General features: G+C 41.4%; 1 protein-coding gene across 1 annotated transcript in view; it reads right to left on the bottom strand.

The window, feature by feature from the left end:
* NELL2 (neural EGFL like 2) overlaps nt 1-21,140 on the bottom strand; it is a gene marked incomplete at its 5' end in the record, with an annotated part of 251,214 nt that overhangs the window by 191,546 nt on the left and 38,528 nt on the right. Inside the window, 2 exons of the mRNA XM_077807767.1 lie at nt 2,305-2,401; nt 2,515-2,688. Of these exons, the coding sequence (XP_077663893.1) occupies nt 2,305-2,401; nt 2,515-2,688 (271 nt within the window). The remainder of the gene's footprint in view (nt 1-2,304; nt 2,402-2,514; nt 2,689-21,140) is intronic.

Genomic DNA, 21,140 nt, shown 5'->3' with positions numbered 1-21,140 from the left:
GGTTTCTTAATATATCAGCTCTCAGCTTGTACCTCTGACCTTGCATTTCTATTTCTATCTCTGCTGTCGGGTAGACTCGGTCTCTCTGTGCATGCACAAGATGTACACCTGCAGATGCCAATCTGTTTTTGCAGATGGGAGTCTACTCCCTCAAACCAGTGTCCACCCGCACCTGGAGTCAATCAGTCCTCTCATTTCACATCTAGACACATCAGCAGTTTTAGTAAGCTGGAGCATGCCCACTACTGAGGAAACATGCCAAACTGCAGACTTTCCTGCAGTAACAATCCAAATAGCCATGCTCCATGAAAGGGCAGTCCTTTCTTTTGTGACCTGGTTGACTACACCCGAAACACACCACAAATCCAAATGAAACTGATTAGTTCTCCTATGCTATTGGGCTACTGTAGTCTTTTCTACTCTATTTACAAATCTTACCTCAAGGCTTCCTTTGCAGGAGCCTACACTGTCCCTGTAGTGTGCTCTCTGTCTGTGTACTTTAACCCTGGGCTTCTCCCAGCCAGAGAGACCTGTCTTCTCTGCTGTCTCTCCCCCAAATTAAGCTCCTTCAGTTTACGTATTACGGCTTAGTTCCGCCCCCTATGGCTGGGAGCCAGTTAGCGACTCACCACTCCAGGTGCAAAGCATGACCAATTGGGTGCCTTCATTAGCCTTGCAGGGAATGGGGGTTAAGCCCCATCACAGTAATCTTAAACAAAATAATTAAAAATTAGAAAATAATTAAAGTCAAGAATGCCACTTTTCAGTGGATTCTGCCTCTGTAGGCTTGATCACCTCTCAGCCATTTAACAAGGAGACTGACATTTAATATAGAGAAGGAAAAATATACTGAATTTAAAAAACAGATACAGGGCTCAGTTTTCAAAACAGAGTGCCTGATGGGACATCCATTCCATATCTCACACCCACTTGGGATTTAAATCTGTACTTGGGCATGGAAAACATGCGTTTACACATCTAATGCTGATTTCAGCACCAAAGGCAGGACTTGCATTGAAAATTAAAATCAGTGTTTTAGCCAAGATTTAAAAATTAGCAAGGCAGATTCAGCCAGGCCACAGGGCCCAGCATCCAAAGAACCCTAGCCTTTAGGGCCTCAAGTACCAAAACATCCTTGTGGAGACAGGGCTGCAGTGCTGCAAGGACCCCCCGAGACAGCCCCAAAATGGGTGAGGTCAAACCATGGACAAGGAGTATGGCCAAGGATTCATCAAATAGGAACTAAGCATGACCATAAATCTTACCATTTTCTAGTCCAAATGCAAAATCTTACTTCTTCAACCTTGCTTTCCCATATAGCAACATGTAGTAATATAGTCATTGTAAAGTTAAAATGCAAACTAAAACACTTGTAACTATTCTCCCGGGGGAGGAAACTTCTCTCTCTTTACTGATGTTAGTCACCTTGTTAATTTTTAACCCTGGAAGATGCTCAGAGACCATGGTGAGAGGTGTAGTTTAAGAACCTAAACACAATAGAAGAATAATGGCATTGAGCACCATGTATTGTATTGGAATAGATAGCTCTTTCCTCTGGTGAAAAATATTCTGAGACAGAAAACATACATCTAACTGTGCAACAGGCAATACAATCCCTATTCCATTATCTCCGGGGATCCCCTTTTACCTTGGTCACTAATCATGCCCCTCTTAAATGGCTATCTTGCTCTCTAGCCTTCCTTATTCACAGTACACCATAATTTGACAGCCACCCAACTGAACTCAGATTTCTTTGCTCATGGGGTGTTGTGGCTCCTGTCACATGCTGTGGATCTCAATTTGGTGTGAAGGAAGCGTGTGACAGGATGCATGATGGTTGTGGTAACTTATTTTCAACTCTAACGAATAAAGATTGGCTCCTGATGACAATTCCTTGCTGATCACAGCACTTTCATTTCAGATGATTAACCCCACCAGCTGATTCAGCACATGGTCCAGGCATTCTCCTCTGTGGAACCTCTTACAGACTCCTGGTAGCAAGATAAACCTTACTTGTCTCAAGCAAACCCCTGGAGGAAGGTGGTGGAGCAAGGATCCTCTCACCTCCCATAAGGGTGAATCCTTCTGGAAGACAGCTGCCCACACTGGTGCTGGAGGATGAAATTTGCCTGCCCCTATGCCAAGGAGTATGTTCCGCTTAGGGGAACTGGATCAACAGCAACCTCACATGATAAAGCCTTTATGTACCACAGTATTTAAAATATTTCCACTGCTGCAGATATAGAGGGAACACTATTGCCATTTTTACCTATGTTCAGTCTTTTCCTCTCAGGGAAAGCCTACCTTAAAATAACCATGTGCGTTATTCCTCTGTCCCAACCAAAATGCTGTACCCAAAGGTAAATCCATGTAGGGCTTCTCCACAACCCTTTCATAAATTCTGTTAAGAAACAATAGAAGAAATAAACCTCAAATCATTATCATTTCATTTATTACTGAGCTGGAATGCTCCAGACTACTATTTATTAATATGAAATATCACTCTTCACTTACCTATTGCAGTCCACATGTAAAATCAAGTGTGAGGCACTGATTGCTAAGGAAAGCCTGTGCCACTTATCATCTGCCAAAATGTACGGAAACACTTCTGTGTGTGAGCGATGGCCGCCTGAACGGTAATGCAACCTGATTTCATTTCGATGTCCACTGCTCTCCAGTTCCAAGTACCTACACCAAACATGCAGCATTGAGTCATTAAGCATTCATATCAGGACAGGAGAATGCAACATTGCATATAATGTGGTGCCTGATTATCATATATGAACGATTAACAAGAGGAAGAAATCAAGAGAAGGAGGCCCTCAGTCAGAGTGCAAATAGAGGCTGTGCAATGTTGGTCTCTTATTTACCTTTTAAATAACTCTTTTAGGAGCAGAATGCAGCCTTCATACAAGTGTGTCAGATCCCAAGCTAATAAGAATTCCACTAATATCATCAAATTAGATCTCTTCAGTTGCTCTTTAAACACCAATGTGTTCCTTAACATAGTACCATTAGAAATGCAATTCTTTCTATTATTAAAATAATCTGATCCAGAACCACACAAAATCCAGCGCACTACCCTCAGAAAGTGGGCAGAGTACCCTGGAGACGTACAGGCACACTAAATACAATGAAGACAACACCAACTGCTGTGAGTGGAACTATTACCCATCATTAGGGCTATTGGGGTAGTAATAAGCAAGCAAGAACTGAGGCTGGATATTGCCCTCTTGCTTTAGGATATACTGTAACATCCCTTTGCATTATTCATAATCATAGTTTTTGCCAAAGAACTGGAGGTTCTTCTGAACTCATATACACTTGGTACAAAATAGCATTATATGTATACCAAAGTTGGGTGAATTTGATCACAGACAAGCTGGAGATGCAGTGGTAGGTGGATTTAAAAGCACCTCATGGTCCGACCCACACCAGGATAGACAGAGTTACACCCTGCCTATCCTGAGAACTAGGCCTCTTCTAGTAAGCATGCAACTGCCTGATAAATCATCCTGGGAAGGACAGGGCTTGCTCACTCCTTGCTCAGGTCCTATGAAGCCCCTTATTGCTACATCCTGCAAAAGGGAGCTAAGGGTGGAATGATGGTGATAGTCGGAAGGGACAATCAAAGCCTGAAAAGAGATTCTGTGTGTGCTGTACCATCAACACATGTGTTTTATGCAGCAGTGTGAGAGTCAAGTATTTATTTCATTTCCAAGTCAGAAGTAACTGATCTTACAAAACCCAGACAAATATCCATTACCAAATCTATGCAAATGTATGACCCCTTTAATACCTGCTGCAGATCCACAGCTACTGGCTGGCATAGAGCACACCACTAGCAGTAGGAGTAAGAGAAGGCCCAGGAAAACCTTCTTAAACTCATCAATCAGTATTGCCTGCCCCACGCATTCAAAAATCACAAGCCAGGTTTAAAGATTGGTTTAAACATCATGAGATTTTTTTAAAAGAATAAAACGTGGAATTAATTTGTTTTCTGGGTTTTGAATCTTTACTGTTCACATTTTCAAGCTTTTCTCTGAAACCATGAGATCTAGAAACTTTTTTAAACAAAATCTGGGATTCTCCAATAATCACATAAGTGCAGGAGCTGTCACTTTAAGAGAAAAATCACTAAATATCATGAGAGTCGCAATACGATGGCAAGAGCTGGCAATTTCCCTTTTTTTCTGCACAAGATTGATGGAATGGTTGTAGTTTGATACCATGTGTGTGGTTTTGTTTGTTTGTTTTGTTCTAATAGGACATGTGTTTTTCTAAAGTACTGGCAGGATAAGGAATTTAGTTTGCAAGGTGGGTGAGAGGAGACAAGATAAGTGAGTAAAAATAAACTTTTATGACCCCTGTTTCAAGGGAGGGCTCAAATCACATCGCTCCTTTCTTTTAGCTTTTATTTTAATTAAATGAGCCCTGCAATAGCACCAAAACAGTTAACTCTCTCAAAATGGCAAAAGGCATGTTCCCCTTCCTCCCCATAAAGAATATTTCAACATGTTCTAATCTCTGCATTAACAAAGCAGTTAACTGACATCAGCAATCAAATTTACACTCTACAATAATTTACCTCCTTGTGGCCCAACAATCATTTTTTCATTGGCAAGAAACGTAAACTAACTGAAGGCTCGGCTGCAAAGAAAATGGGCAATAGTGACAGGGCATCAGTCAACTTAACAACCTCCTTCATAACTCATGCTTAAAGGATAAAAATAAGGTCACTCCTGATCAAACAAAGAGGTTGAACATATTGTACAGCTCTTTCAGCAACTGATCATAGATCTAAACCTGAGCAAGAGAGATAGGAATAGGTTAAAAGATCATCTCTTAGAATAGACAAGCGTTTGATCCTGCTCCCTTGGAAGTCGATGGGAAAATGGACTTCCATGGAAGGAGGAGCAGGCCAAGTGCATAGGAACTTTTAAAAAATGAAAAAAATAAGTATATTAGTTGTAAAATAAACAACTATTTTGCTCTTTGGTGTATTGAGGACTACACTGGCATTGCAAGCTATCACTTTAAGGGTATGTCTATACTGCACCCTCCTTATGGTGACACGTAGAGTACATACACAGCATGTCACCCAAGCACGGGTATAAACAGCAGTGTAGACAGTAAAGAAACACTGCTTAGGCAAGTAGAATAGACATGCCACAACCTTAGGGTATGTACCCTACACGTCTCTCTACATGCCCAAGCAGTGCCTCTCCTGTCTACACTGCTAAAAATAGCATTGTTCTGCTGCCTCCCTCCTGCTGAAGCCTTTTCCCACTGCCAGAGCCTTACACTGCCATGTATTGCTACATACCGCAATGTGGACACTTTTCACTGTGGCATGTACCCACATACCGTACATGCTGCTGCCAGTGGTGTGCAGTGTACAGGTACCTTAAGAGTGAGAGGGTTTCCTGGCCCTGCTTGCAGGCTAGGGGGCTCTGTAGGGAAATACGCAATCTGGGCCTAGCAGCCGTCAGTCTGGAAAGGGCCAGCTTAAAGCAAGGTGGGCTGAGTTGTGCCATAGAGCCTTAGGAGTCAACCAGTTTCCTCTCTCTCAGTTTTTGGGTTCTTGTGTGTTATCATGCTGAATTTTAAGAAATAAAGTAGCTTTACATTGCAACTGCCAGTAAACATAAACAGTGTTTATGTTTTTTAATCTAACTTCTTTGTGTGTATGCTGTGAACATATCACTTACATAGATGGGCTAGAAGAGGGTTTGCTGGGGAATATTTGGGCCTCGGAATTTACGTGAAATTTTTGGCAAGTGATGGAGTCTGGCAGAGAAAAGAAGGAAACGTGGGGTCAGCCCACAGCATTAAAGCAAGAACTTTGATGGGATAAACCATGAGGCTGGAATTTGGATGTGCGGCCTTCTGGATAAAACATGAACTGCAGTTCAGGACTCCTGGTTCTATTTCCAGTTCTGTCACTAACTCACTGTGTGAACTCTAGGTAAAAAACTCTGTTTATTAATCCATAACAAGAGAAAACCACTATTTATCTGCCTCACAGCAGGGCCTAATTAGTGTTTTTAAAAGCTCTTGGTGATTGTTAAACAAAAAGTGTGCTGCTGTATCTAAATGTAGATGATTACCAGTTTCCACCATCTTGCTGTTATTTTTCACGACTACAAAAATAATAAAGGTCCAAGCAAAGTCTTCCAGTGAGTAAACACTGACCAGTAATGACAATGTAACTTTAAAAACTCAGTTTATAATCCAGCTGGAAATAAAACATGCCTTCAGCAAGGGGAAAGACCAGCCGTACAAATGATTATTAATTTACGAGGGTGAGTCATGGCACTCAACATGAGAGCGGGGAGCCACTGTCCTCCTCCTCCATCTTGTCATTATCACACAGCTTATCTTAAAAGTTAAAAAATTAAAAACAAAACAAAAAAAACCCAAGCACCACTAAGGGAATAATAGTTTATTGTTCACAAACAATGTATAGAGGCATCAAGGAAACACAGTGACAGAAGCAGCTGAAACAGCACCACCTTAAGCATGAACTAGTGTTATGAAACAGACACAGGGGAGGGATTGGGGCGTTAATCATTTTCATTTCATATCAGATTCACCACAGAGTGGGCCAGATCCTCAGCTGGTATAAGCTGACTTGACTCCATTGATTCAATAGACCTATGCTATCTACATCAGCTGATTTTCTCTAAAGTATAAAAGGGATAGAGTGTCCTCAAGTTCAGGGGCATCATTTCAGAAAAATTCAGGGAGCCTGGGAAGCGGGGGCCAGTTGTGTCAGCATAAAGAACACCATATTATATCCTGCAAAGTTGTGGTGGGGAGAGAGGGGGAAGAGTGTAAGACATAATGGAGCATATAGCTCTATGAAAAGTCAGGGGGGCAAAGTCATACCAAGGTTGGGGGGTGGAGGGCTGCCCTCCCTTTAACCCTTAGAAAATGATGCCCTGCTCAAGATGGGCAAATATACTTAGTGATGGAAATCTAAGGCCAAATTTTGCACAGAAAGAAACTACAGTAACTTCTGTTAACTTCAGAGGGAGCCCATGTGAATAAGCGATGGCAGATTTGGGCTGTGATTCTCACAGATGCTCTCCCACACCTATAGAAAAGTAAACTAAACCTTAGAAAATCAACTTGGATAACGGGTAACACACAGTGACAAAAATATTCTAAATGTCTCTGCTGTGCTAAGGAGTTCTAAATGTGTAGGCGTGGAAAATGACTGCTGGTAAGGGGGTTTACATTTCCATTCTGGGAGCCAGCTGTTCTTCAAGGAAGATTTACTTCCAGGGAGAGCAAGAAGTGGTTTGTACTGTTGGCCTCTCCCAGGGGTTCTGCTGAAGGAGCCTCATCAGCTGAACTAGTGTATCCTTTATCCTTTTTCCTGCACCCACAGCCCAAATTCATAGATTCTAAGGCCTAAAGCCGTGGATCTCAAACTTTTGTAGTGGTGACCCCTTTCACACAGCAAGCCTCTGAGTGCGAAACCCCCCTTATAAATTAAAAACACTTTAATATTTAACACTATTGTAAATGCTGGAGGCGAAGCAGGTTTTGGGGGTGGAGTCTGACAGCTCGCAATCCCCCCCATGCAATATCCTTGTGACCCCTTGAGGGGTCACAACCCCCAGTTTGAGAACCCCTGGCCTAAAGTGACCCTTGTGATCATCTGGTTTGACCTCTTGTCTAGCACAGGCCATAGAACTGCCCCAAAATAATTCTTAGAGTAGATCTTTCAGAAAAACATTCAATCTTGGTTTAAAAATGGTCAGCAATGGAGAATCCACCACGACCCATTGTTCCAGTGATTAATTACCCTCACCTTTAACGATTTACACCTTATTTCCAATCTGAATTTGTCTAGTTTCAACTTCCAGCCATTAGATCTTGTTACACCTTTCTCTGCGAGATTGAGCAATCCATTACTAAATATTTGTTCCCCATGTAGGTACTTAGGTTACGTCTACACTGCAATGTAAGCCCAGGGTTAGTGGGACTCGAGTCAGCTGACCCTGGGTTAGAGAACCCAGAGCTTGAGCATCTACATTGATTGTTAACCTTAGGTTAAGAATTTTCTAACCCAGGCTCAAACCTGCGGCTCAGACGTCTACCCTGCAGCACGCAGTCCCAAACTCCTTAGTGCCCACCTGAAATGTGGTCAGTCTAGCCCTTTGACTGTGGTGCACTGTGGGAAAACTTGACTGTCCATCCTGCACATTACAGGAAGTCTGAACAGCCAGCAAACAGATCCTGCCAAGCGGTCATTTTGGTCAGTGCATTCTCAGCTACCTGAGCCACCAACATGGAGGAGGCACTTCTCTTCCTTGCGCTTTAACTTCTGTGTCAGGAAATGTGCAGAGCTTTCGTAAGGTGCTGGTGGACATTTCGGCAGTGTTTTCTGGCCCATCAAAGGCACCTGACACAGCTTATGATGGAGCAGGAGGAGGAGGAGGAGGAGAAGTACCCAGGCTTGGCAGACTCAAACTTCTCGTGCAGGGCCAGAAGTACAGACTGGAGGGATCACATCGTCATGCAGACCTGGGATGACCAGCAGTGGGTCCAGAACTTTCACATGAAGAAAGCCACATTTCTGGAGCTTTGTGAGCAGTGTGTTCCAACCTTCCAACATAAAGTCACACATATCAGGCCACTCCGCCAGTCCAGAAGCAGGTTGCTATAGCCATGTGGAAGTTGGCTACTCCAGACTGCTGCCCCAGATCCATTGCAAACCAGTTTGGTGTTGGAAAGTCAACTATGGTTAAAGTGGTCGCAGAGGTTTCTGAGGGAATCAGGCATGTGGTTTACCCCAAAGTGGTAGGCATAAAAGATATTGCTGAAGTAATTGCTGGCTTTGAGAGAACAGGGTTTCCAAACTGCTGGGGATATTGATGGGACTCATTTGTCCTCCTCAGGGAGCACATAAACCACAAAGGGCACAACTCCATTGTCACGCATGGACCACAGAGGGCAATCTATGAACATCAACGTGGATTGCACTGAAAAGGTTCATGATGCCAGGGTTTTCCACCAATCATGAGTCTACATTCATGGACAGGCTAGGACACTATTCACACCAAGTGACATTATCAATGGAATTACTGTTGCATCACCAACACATTTCTGAACAAAATGTCAAACCCCAGTCTCATTTGGGACAAATGATTTTGTCACCTATGGATTACATGGACTGCCTCTAACTGAAATGGACTAGATTTGGGAATGGAACACACTTCCCCAAACATACACACGGAGTTAATTGTTTTCAGGTGGCTCGATAGACCATAGAATGGTTACACAGCAGCATACTTACAGGCATGGCAATGTAAGGCTATTACTTGTAAGAGACAGGAATGGCCCTAGCAGAAATCAGCCTTTCCACTAAAAATACACTTTAAAGTTGCCTCTTTACTGTTTGCATAGCCCACCTTTTTGGAGGGGGCGGGGATTAAATCTGTCATTAATGGATGCACCCTGCTAGCTGGGCTTCTCATAACTTTTGCATTGGTTCATAGAGCAGAAATCCCTCCCATTACTATATTAATACACATCAAAATGGAGCCAGACACGGACTTTAGGGGTAGCTTCTCTCCTGTCTGTGTCTGCTGCAGGCTCCAAAGCAGGCTGTTTCTCAGTGGGGTGCATCAGCTCCTCTGAGTATGGATCCAGAATATGCTGCTGCTCCAAAGCCTGTTCTGGAACTGCTTTCAGCAACAGAGTGACTTAATTGTCCAGATTCAGTGCCTGCTGCTGGCTCCCATCGGTCCCATGCTGGATTCTGGGGTCAGTAGGTCACCATCCTGGCTGACTAGGTCATCATACACCACTGTTGGCTCCTGGCCAGTGACCAGCACACAGTCAAACTCCTCATAAAATAGGCATGATTTTGGTGAGTTACCTGAGGTGCAGTTCTGGTCTTGGTTTTTCCAATACTCACCCCTGAGCCACTTAATCTGCTCCCTGCACTGGTTACCAGTCCAGTACATTTGCATAGCTGCCAGCATCTTCACTATTTGCTAGTATGCATGATCATTGCTGGTACTCTTAATAAAGTCCACAGTTTTGCTGGCCTTGCACTAGAGAGAGTTACCAAAATCAGCGTGCTCCTGTGACCATGAAGCAGCATGCTTTGCAAAAGGCATGTTCTGTTCAGTCTCCACTGCAAACACAGAAGGGTCTCTGATGGTGCGTTTGTAGCTCAATGGGAGGTCATGTTCAGCTGACTATCCACCAAAACCCCCAAATCTTTTTCAGAGTCCCTGCTTCCCAGGAGCAAGACCTGTATTCTGTAACTGTGGCCTACATTCTTTGGTCCTATATGTATAGATTTATATTTTGACATATTAAAATCCATTTACATTGCTCTGCATCGATGACCTTACCTGTCCTCTTCATTATTTATCACTCCTCAGACGTTTGTGACTTCTGCAAACTTTCTCAGTGATGATTTTATGTTTTCTTCAGATCACTGATAAAAATGTTAAACAGCATAGAACCAAGAACTGATCCGTACAGGACCCCACTGGAAACACACCCATTGATGACAATTTCCCATTTACAATTACATTTTGAGATCTATACGTTAGCCAGTTTTTAGTGTGTGCCAAGTTAATTTTACAACGTTCTAGTTTTTTTTTTAATCAAAATGTTGTGAGGTACCAAGTCAAATACCTTACAGAAGTCTAAGCATATTACATCAACACTATTACCTTTATCAACCAGACTTGTAATTTCATAAATAAATATATAATTAGTTTGACAGGCTGTATTTTGCATAAACTCGCAATTATTTGCATTAATTAGATTACTCTCCTTTAATTCTTTATTAATCAAGTCCCACATCAGCTGCTACATTATCTTGCCTGAGATCATTGTCAGACTGACTGGCCTATAATTGCTGAGGTCATCCCGTTTACTCTTTTTAAAAATTGGCACAACAACATTAGCTTACTTCCAGTCTTCTGGAACTTGCACAGTGCTCCAAGATGTATTGAAAAATCAACATTAATGGTTTAGAAAGCTCCTCAGCCAGCTCTTTTAAACCACTTGGATGGAAGTTATCTGGACCTGCTGATTTTAAAAGGTCTAAATTTAGTAGCTTCTGTTTAACATCCTCCAGAGAATGAAAAGAGGTTCATCATGGCCATATGATGAGACTATATCATCTGTTTTTCCCCAAAATACAGAACAAACATTTATTGAACATTTCTGCCTTTTCTGCATTATTATCGATAATTCTACCATTTCCACCTAGTAATGGACCAATACCTTTGTTAGGATTCTTTTTGTTACTACCATGTTTTTAAAATTCCTCCTTATTGTTCTTAATTCTGCTGGCTGTAGATTTCCACCTGTATCTCTTGGCTTCCCTTATCAATTTTTGACAATTACTAACTTCTTTATATTCATTACTATCAACTTCCCCTTTCTTCCATTTGTAGTGATCAGGAACAGTCAGCATGGATTCACCAAGGGCAAGTCATGCCTGATTGCCTTCTATGACGAGATAACTGGCTCTGTGGATGAGGGGAAAGCAGTGGACATGTTATTCCTCGACTTTGGAAAGACTTTTGATATGTTCTCCCAAGGTATTCTTGCCAGAAAGCTAAAGAAGTATGGGCTGGATGAACGGACTATAAAGTGGATAGAAAGCTGGCTAGATCGTCAGGCTCAACGGGTTGTGATCAATAGATCCATGTCTAGTTGGCAGCCAATACCAAGAGGAATGCCCCGAGGGTTGGTCCTGGGGCCGGTTTTGTTTAATATCTTCATTAATGATCTGGAGGATGGTGTGGCTTGCACCCTCAGAAAATTCGAAGATGACACTAAACTGGGAGGAGTGGTAGATATGCTAGAGGGTAGGGATAGGATACAAAAGGATCTAGACAAATTAGAGGATTGGGGCCAAAAGAAATCTGATGAGGTTCAACAAAGACAAGTGCAGAGTCTTGCACTTAGGATGGAAGAATCCCATGCACTGCTACAGACTAGTGACCAAGTAGCTAAGCAGCAGTTCTGCAGAAAAGGACCTACGGGCATTGGTGAGGCCTCATCTGGAGTACTGTGTCCAGTTTTGGGCCCCACACTACAAGAAGGATGTGGAAAAATTGGAAAGAGTCCAGCAGAGGGAAACAAAAATGATTAGGGGGCTGGAGCACATGATTTATGAGGAGAGGCTGAGGGAACTGGGATTATTTAGTCTGCAGAAGATAAGAACGAGGTGAGATTTGATAGCTGCTTTCAACTACCTGAAAGGGGGTTCCAAAGAGGATGGATCTAGACTGTTCTCAGTGGTATCACATGACAGAACAAGGAGTAATGGTCTCAAGTTGCAGTGGGCGAGTTTTAGGTTGGATATTAGGAAAAACTTTTCACTAGGAGGGTGGTGAAACACTGGAATGGGTTACCAAGGGAGGTGGTGGAATCTCCTTCCTTAGAGGTTTTTAAGGTCAGGCTTGAAAAAGCCCTGGCTGAGATGATTTAGTTGGGGATTAGGTCCTGCTTTGAGCAGGGGGTTGGACTAGATGACCTCCTAAGGTCCCTCCCAACCCTGATATTCTATGATTCTATGATTTACAGCTGCTTTCACTTCCCCTGTAAACCACAATCGTTTATTAAAACGCATGGTCTTCTGTCTCAATTGTGGGATTGTAGCTTTTTGAAAAAAACTCATTAGGTGGTAGCAGGCTCTAGCAGGAAGCTTTCAGTGGCACTGTAGAGTCCCTCTGGGAAGACTTACCACCACAGGAAGCTGAGTGTATGGTAGAAGTTATAAAAGACAACAGCAGGCTTGTATGCATTTTAAAATGGGAGATTTAAAATTGGGAAAATATTATAATAATACTCAGCCTTACACCGTGTCTCTCCATTCTGGCTAACTGCGTCCATGGGAGGTCGCCTTATCTTATGGTGTTATAAGGGAGATTGAAAAGATTCAGAGAGGGAAATGGAGATGGTTAGAGTTATGGTGAGACTTAAAGATATTTAAAAACTAGGATTAGATAGTCTGGAAAAGAGAAAATGCTGGGGATGAGGGTTTTTTAAATTGTTAAGAGCATGTTATCTACTAACTAAGGCAACTCTTGCTCTGACACCCTCTAGCAGGAGATCCATAAAGGATAATAGCTATACTATGATTACAGACAATTAATAAAAATTATACTTTAGCTCAAAACACTTTAGACAAATATTCTGAAAGCTTAAAATTCCTGAGTTCTAGCCACACTGAAAAAAATTAAGTCTATCGTGCATAGATTCATACCAGGGATTTCCATAAATTATTCATATACATACACAATGTTAAAATCCATCAATTTACCTTTTGACTCTGTCCTGTAATATGAAGAAAAGGACAATACTCAATTAAATGAAAGCCAGTAAGTATAGAATAAATAAACTGAAATACTGAGCTAAATTACTGAAATATTCCAACTAGATTTTGAAATGGGTGGGATTGTGACTATTGAGATCTGTTATTATACAAACTAAGGTAATAATAAGAGTAAGCAAATCTTATTATTCCAGGCATAGGTTGCTTGTGAGGTTCTAGAAGAAATCCACACCACCACATTCAGCACTGTACAGTTGGCTAAGTACATTAGTTCATTGTATTACATGATGATACATGTGGCATGATAATGAGACATTAAGGATGACAAACCCTATTTTCCAATTAGTAGCTGGCACTTTAAGTGTTATGAAGGATTAAATATGGGTTTCTCTCACCTGCCCCCTCCCCTAAAACAGATAATGCATATAATCAAAACATCCTCATAGTCTAAATTCTAAATGCCAAGCATATAAGTAATATCTCATTAAAGCCCTTGTGCTCATCTCTCTCTACACTGTCACTTCGATTCAATGGCTTTGCCCTTTTCCTTGTCCTGCCTAGAGCACTATCCAGGGAAGAAATTACTTACAGTGAAGAAATGACTGACAGTTCAGCAAGACAGAGAAGAATATAATAATGGCCTTAGCCTTAACGGATAATTTCATAACACCTAATGCAAGTGCAATGGAAGGAATGACAACCAATTCGTTTTCTGCACCTACCCCTTGGTTATGGCATTTTTAATCAAGGGAACTTGAAGACTGAGGGACCTTTGAGTGTTTCATTCCTTTTCTTCTCATTCCTCCCCACTCACCCCATTTACCAAGATGTTTTTCCTCTCTGTGTACTTTTACTATTGCAGTCCCACTGGCTCAAATGTTTCCTTCCTAATGCCATCTACCCTGTCTTACCTTCCAGAATTATAGGGTGAAGGGAAGAGAATTATTACATTTATCGTATCAAATTTTTTAAAAGTAGAAAAACAATATACAACAAATATAAACTCTTCTACTCTCTGTGACAGCCTTCTCATGCCAACTTTACCCCATTGTGAGACAGAGATTAGGGGAAGCAAAAAGCCAAATTACCAATCATAAGAAAAAAGAATAATCTGATTGGACACCACATAGCAGATGAAACCACATTCTGGATCATTACTTGACTGTAAAATCCTTAATGAACATCACATCCACCACAATCTCTCCACTACCGAGATGACAGCTATACAATCCCTGAAATCTAATGAGCAGATAGTGATCAAATCAACAGACAAAAGGGGCACTATTGTAGTCCTCAACTGTGATGACTACCTAAACGAGGCTGACCGACAACTCTCCAACACCATCTGCTATAAAGAACGCAAAGAAGACTCAACACCACAATTTACGCAGGAATTTAAGAATATCATTAAATCCTTCCGCAAACAACTCCAAGAGAAACTCTACAAACTCATCCCCCATGAACTCACTCCAGGAACCTTCTACATACTTCCCAAGACACACACACAAGGGAACCCAGGTGGGCCCATCTTATCTGACCACGGCACTCTTGCTGAAGGAATATCGGGTCTCACAGAAATGATCCTCAAGCCACTGACCACACAAAGGGCCAGTTTCCTCCAGAACACAATGGATTTCCTCCAGAAACTTGAATATTAACAACTCCCTCAGAACACCATTCTTGCCACCAGGAATGTCACCTCCCTATACACCAACATCCCTCATAATGACAGCATAACTGCCTGCCTCAAATAGTTACAAGACACTGGACAACCCTCAAATATCCATCCCAAACACATTACCAAACTCATCCATTTCATCCTCCCCCATAACAATTTTACATTCAACAACAAACATTTTGTGCAAACCATGGGAACAGCCATGGGTACTAGGATGGCTCCCCAATATACCAACATCTTCATGGGCCACCTTAAAGAAGAATTTCTGGACAAATGCACCACAAAACCAAGGATATAGCTGAGATACATTGATGATATTTTCATCCTCTGGACAGACAACTTAAACATAATAGATTTCCCCACGAATTCAACCTCCACTACCACCACCATTAAAATCTCTCTGAAACACTCCCACACTAGCATCAACTTCCTGGATACCATCATCAGCGTCAGCAATTGAACCCTACAGACAACTATGTACACAAGAAACCCACAGATCACCACACCTACCTTCATAGAACCAGTAATCACCCCCAAAACACACCAAGAAATCGGTTATCTACAGCCAGGTAATCAGATCACAGAATATGCTCCAAAGAGAAAGTTTGGGATATGTACACCTTACCACATACAAAACTGCCTTACCAAACAAGGACACTCCACCAGAGAAGTTGATTGTATCATAGAACGGACCACCAATGAGAAGCTACTTCAATAGAGAAGTAAAACCCTCTCCAGCTGCACACCCCTAGTTGTCATCTACCACCCCACACTGGAACCCATATGGGGTATCATCAAACAACTACAACCCATATTTGATGGGCACCCCATCCTGAAAGAAATCTTTCCCAAATCCCCTCTTCTGGCCTTCAAACAACCCCCCAACCTCTTCAAGATCATCATCAGAAGCAAGCTCTCTATAGACCAGGACACACCAACTCAGAGCAGCACCAGACCCTGCCAGAACAGAAGATGCAAACCCTGCAGACATATCTCCACTCCTACAATGATCAACACCCTCCAAAACACACCTTTCAAGATCAATGGGTCCTACACATGACTCCACATGACCTCATCCAGTGCACTAAATTCCCCAACAACAACAACAACAACTGTGTGTGTGAGACCAATCACTACACTCTCCCATGAACTCACACAGGAAAATGATAAAAGACAAAATCACATATTGCTGGTGAGTGAAAACTTTTCACAAAGCAATCACTCTATATCTGTCCTATCAATTCTCATCCTCAAAGGAAATCTCCACAACACTTTCAAAAGATGAGCCTAGGAGCTTAAATTCATAACTTTGCTGGACACTAAAAACCATGGTCTTAATAAAGACACTGGATTTATGATTTATTATAACACCTGTAAACTACTAACTCCCCTTCTTGTCCTATGGGGTGGTGATGGGCCCCTACACTTTGAATGGTCCTTTAAAATATGTGCTGACTACTTACGCTAAACTATCTATTCAATCTTGTATTTAGCTCTGACACTCTGAGTACCTTTCTTAGTCCTGAAGAAGAGCTCTGTATAGCTCTAAAGCTTATCTCTCTCACCTACAGAAGTTGGTCCAATAAAGGATATTAACTCACCCACCTTTTCTCTCTAATATCCTTAGACCAACATGGCTACATCACTGTATACAAATTGCCCTCTGACATTCTCCTTCCCCTTGCTGTGACACACAAATTTTGTATGTTTACAGCAGTATTTTCTAACTTCAGTAAAGGAAAAGTGAAAGCTGCCAAAACACTCATCAACCATCCTACCTCATGTATAAAATTTCTCAGAGTTCCAGACAACATGGGATAAATCTTTCAACTCTTATTCAGGCAAACCGTCCCATTAAAGTCAAGATAGTTTTGCTTGATTTTAAGGAATGACTAAGGACTAAAGGATCTGGCCTCATCTAAACACTGTGGGACAGATTCTCAGCTGATGTAAATCAACATATCTCCATTGGCTTAGATGGAACTATCCCAATTTACATCAACAGATGGTCTGTCCCAGTCAATTAAACTGAAGTTGCTAGGAAGCTGTTTATAATGTGGTTGCATTCACCATCTAGAATAATTTACATCCTGTTGTCAAAATTCATTTTTTCCATTTTCAAGAAGTATAAACTAACTGAAGGTTAGACTGCAAAGGAAAATAGGCAATAGTGACAGGTCATCAGTCAATTTAATAACATCCTTTACAACCAACAGTTAAAGGATAAGGTCACTCCTAACTTGACAAACAGAATATAAACCAAGAATCTTTCAACTGACTTAAAAAACATTTTCACCCAACTATGGATGCAAACATGATTAAAAGATTTAAGCATAGACAATCTCCGAAACCAAGAAAAACAAGATGTTCATTCATTAATGGGTAGAAGGAACTCATCCAAACTGACAGTGTCCATAGTAGAAATTTTTTTGCTCACAGGATCTTCTTCAGCACTACAAAAATAAGAATCAGTATGAATGAAAAAAGCAAAGAAATTGTGCTTTTAAAGAGCTATACAAACCCAATAAAAAAGAAAACGTGGTTGGCCCCAATCGGATTCTAAATTTCTAGGTGAAACCAATGCAAAAGCAACAGATAGCTTTTGAACACAACAGTTTGAAGGCTTCACACTTACAGTACATGGACAGCAATTGAGATCTACTGCCAAAATAATTATGGTACAATACAACATTCATGTATTTTAGCAAAGAATACCAATATGCCAAAGGCTAGCAACATACATTGGTTTGGAGAACAGAAATGGACTGGTCCTTGTTGGCATAGGGTAACTAACAAATGGTTTTAATATTTAAAGGAATAAGTTATTGCTTATTCAGTGCCTACCCTGGAATCTTTTAGAGTGAAAGAATAAAAACAAAGAAAAACACAATGGTGCAAATGTTGAATCTTGAGAGCTTTTCTCTTTCAATGGAAGCCAATGTCTCTGTGATGGCAGAAGGCAGAAGAAAAGACACTACACACTGATTTAGAAATATAGGCAGTATCACACTGGAAAAACAAGGAACCTTTAGTTCTTGAACCATGTTACAGAGGGCTAAATGATACAGTGACTTAATTATTTTATTATTAATCATATTTATTATGGTAGTGCCTAAAGATCAAGCCTATTGTGCTACACACCATACAAAACACCGCATAACAGACAGGCCCTGCCCCAAAGAGTTTATAATCTAATTAGACAAGACAGACACAGGGTGGTGGAAGAGATACAACACACAAGCAGCACGAACTACACAACAGTAGCAAATGTCGTGTGAGTTCCATGGTTTTTGGGGAGTGCATTTACTTCAGATAGGATAAGTTAAATGGAAAGAAAATGTAGAGAATGGGAAGAGCGGAACAAGGCAGGGGAGGGGAGGATCAGAGGAGCAGGTGTGGAGTGAAGCCAAGGTGAAGAAAGTGTGAGGAAGGGGAAGAGGGATGGTTGGAGCAAACAGCCAATCCCAGTGCAGGACAGAGAAAGTCCAGTCAAAACTGCAGCAATCCCTTCTTTGGCTGCTTCTGCCCCTACTGGCTGGAGTCTCTGGCTTAATGCTCTGGGTTCACTTCTGGCAACCTGTGTCCAAATATGGATTAATCCACAGGTGAAATCACTTTCATGGTTTCAGACAATTCCCTGGTGGACACTGAAACAGGCCTAAAAACACTACATATCATAGATTCATAGATACTAAGGTCAGAAGGGACCATTATTAACATCTAGTCTGACCTCCTGCACAACGCAGGCCACAGAATCTCACCCACCCACTCCTGCGAAAAACCTCTCACCTATGTCTGAGCTATTGAAGTCCTCAAATTGTGGCTTAAAGACTTCAAGGACCAGAGAATCCTCCAGCAAGTGACCCATGACCCATGCTACAGAGGAAGGTGAAAAGCCTCCAGGGCCTCTTCCAATCTGCCTTGGAGGAAAATTCCTTCCCGACCCCAAATATGGCAATCAGCTAAACCCTGAGCATATGGGCAAGATTCACCAGCCAGATACTACAGAAAATTCTTTCCTGGGTAACTCAGATCCCACCCCATCTAACATCCCATCACAGGCCGTTGGACCTATTTACCATGAAAATTTAAAGATCAATTAATTACCAAAATCATGTTATCCCATCATTCCATCTCCTCCATAAACTTATCGAGTTTAATCTTAAAGCCAGATAGGTCTTTTGCCCCCACTGCTTCCCTTGGAAGGCTATTCCAAAACTTCACTCCTCTGATGGTTAGAAACCTTCATCTAATTTCAAGTCTAAACTTCCCAATGACCAGTTTATATCCATTTGTTCTTGTGTCCACATTGGTACTGAGCTTAAATAATTCCTCTCCCTCTCCGGTATTTATCCCTCTGATATATTTATAGAGAGCAATCATATCTCCCCTCAACCTTCTTTTAGTTAGGCTAAACAAGCCAAGCTCCTTGTATCGCCTTTCATAAAACAGATTTTCCATTCCTCGGATCATCCTAGTAGCCCTTCTCTGTACCTGTTCCGGTTTGAATTCATCCTCCTTAAACATGGGAGACCAGAACTGCACACAGTATTCCAGCTGAGGTCTCACCAGTGCCTTGTATAATGGTACTAAAACCTCCTGATTTCTACTGGATATACCTCGCCTGATGCATCCTAAGACCGCATTAGCTTTTTTCACGGCCATATCACATTGGTGGCTCATAGTCATCCTCTGATCAACCAATATTCCAAGGTCCTTCTCCTCCTCCGTTACTTCTGATTGATGCGTCCCCAGCTTATAACTAAAATTCTTGTTATTAATCCCTAAATGCATAACCTTACACTTCTCATTATTAAATTTCATCCTATTACTATTACTCCAGTTTACAAGGTCATCCAGATCCTCCAGTATGATATCTTGGTCCTTCTCTAAATTGGCAATACCTCCCAGCTTTGTGTCATCCGCAAACTTTATTAGCACACTCCCACTTTTTGTGCTGAGGTCAGTAATAAAAAGATTAAATAAGATTGGTCCCAAAACTGATCGCTGAGGAACTCCACTGGGTAACCTCCCTCCAGCCTGACAGTTCACCTTTCAGAAGGACCCGCTGTAGTCTCCCTGTTAACCAATTCCTTATCCACCTTTCAATTTTCATATTGATCCCCATCTTTTCCAATTTAACTAATAATTCCACATGCGGCATGGTATAAAACGCCTTACTGAAATCTAAGTAAATTAGATCCACTGCATTTAATTTGTCTAAAAAATCTGTTACTTTCTGAAAGAAGGAGATCAGGTTGGTTTGGCACGATCTACCTTTTGTAAAACCATGTTGTATTTTGTCCCATTTACCATGGACTTCAATGTCCTTAACTACTTTCTCCTTCAAAATTTTTTCCAAGACCTTGCATACTACAGATGTCAAACTAACAGGCCTGTAGTTACCCAGATCACTTTTTTTTTTCCCTTTCTTAAAAATAGGAACTATGTTAGCAATTCTCCAATCATATCATGGCACAATTCAGTACATGTGGCAGTATATGGTCTGGAGAGGCCAACAACTGTGAAAACAAAAAGTTGTTTAAGGCAGGAACAAAATACATTGGCAGAGATATACACTGAAGCTTCAGGAATGCCTGGCTTCACTATTCCATTGATTTCAGTGCTTCATCTCATGGCATTAAAAACATTAAATGAAGAAAAGAATGATTAAACTAAAATCAAATGATTCTATCATTAAGGCCTTCAATATGCAAAAATGAGATAAATGAATACATTTGTAGCATTTGTCCATATAGCCATAAAGTGAGGAAAGGCTTATTACGCCTTCTCATTGTGGCCAATTAAATGAAAACCTATGATGGAGCATTGGGACCTAACATATAATAGAATCCTGACACTGATTAAAATGATCAAATTGCTGATTCATTCAGGAAGAAGCTGAAAGATTAATTCAAAAGTCAGGTGAAGAGGCAGTCAGCAAGAGCTCAGCAATCAATGTTTAACAGTGCCTGTTTTCTCTTGGACTCAGATTTAAGGGATCACTTGGTTCAGGGGAGGAAGATGGCAACCTTTACATGATGTGTACATCTAATGGAACAAACCAGCAGAGCTCGCTTACAGAACAACTGGCTCCTACAGGGATCTATCTTGGCACTCTAATATTTATATTAG

The sequence above is a fragment of the Eretmochelys imbricata genome, chromosome 1, assembly GCF_965152235.1.
Source record: "Eretmochelys imbricata isolate rEreImb1 chromosome 1, rEreImb1.hap1, whole genome shotgun sequence".
NCBI classification, from domain to species: Eukaryota; Metazoa; Chordata; order Testudines; family Cheloniidae; genus Eretmochelys; species Eretmochelys imbricata.
Note: the sequence above shows the minus strand (reverse complement) of the source record. Positions and strands in the feature narration are given on the sequence as shown.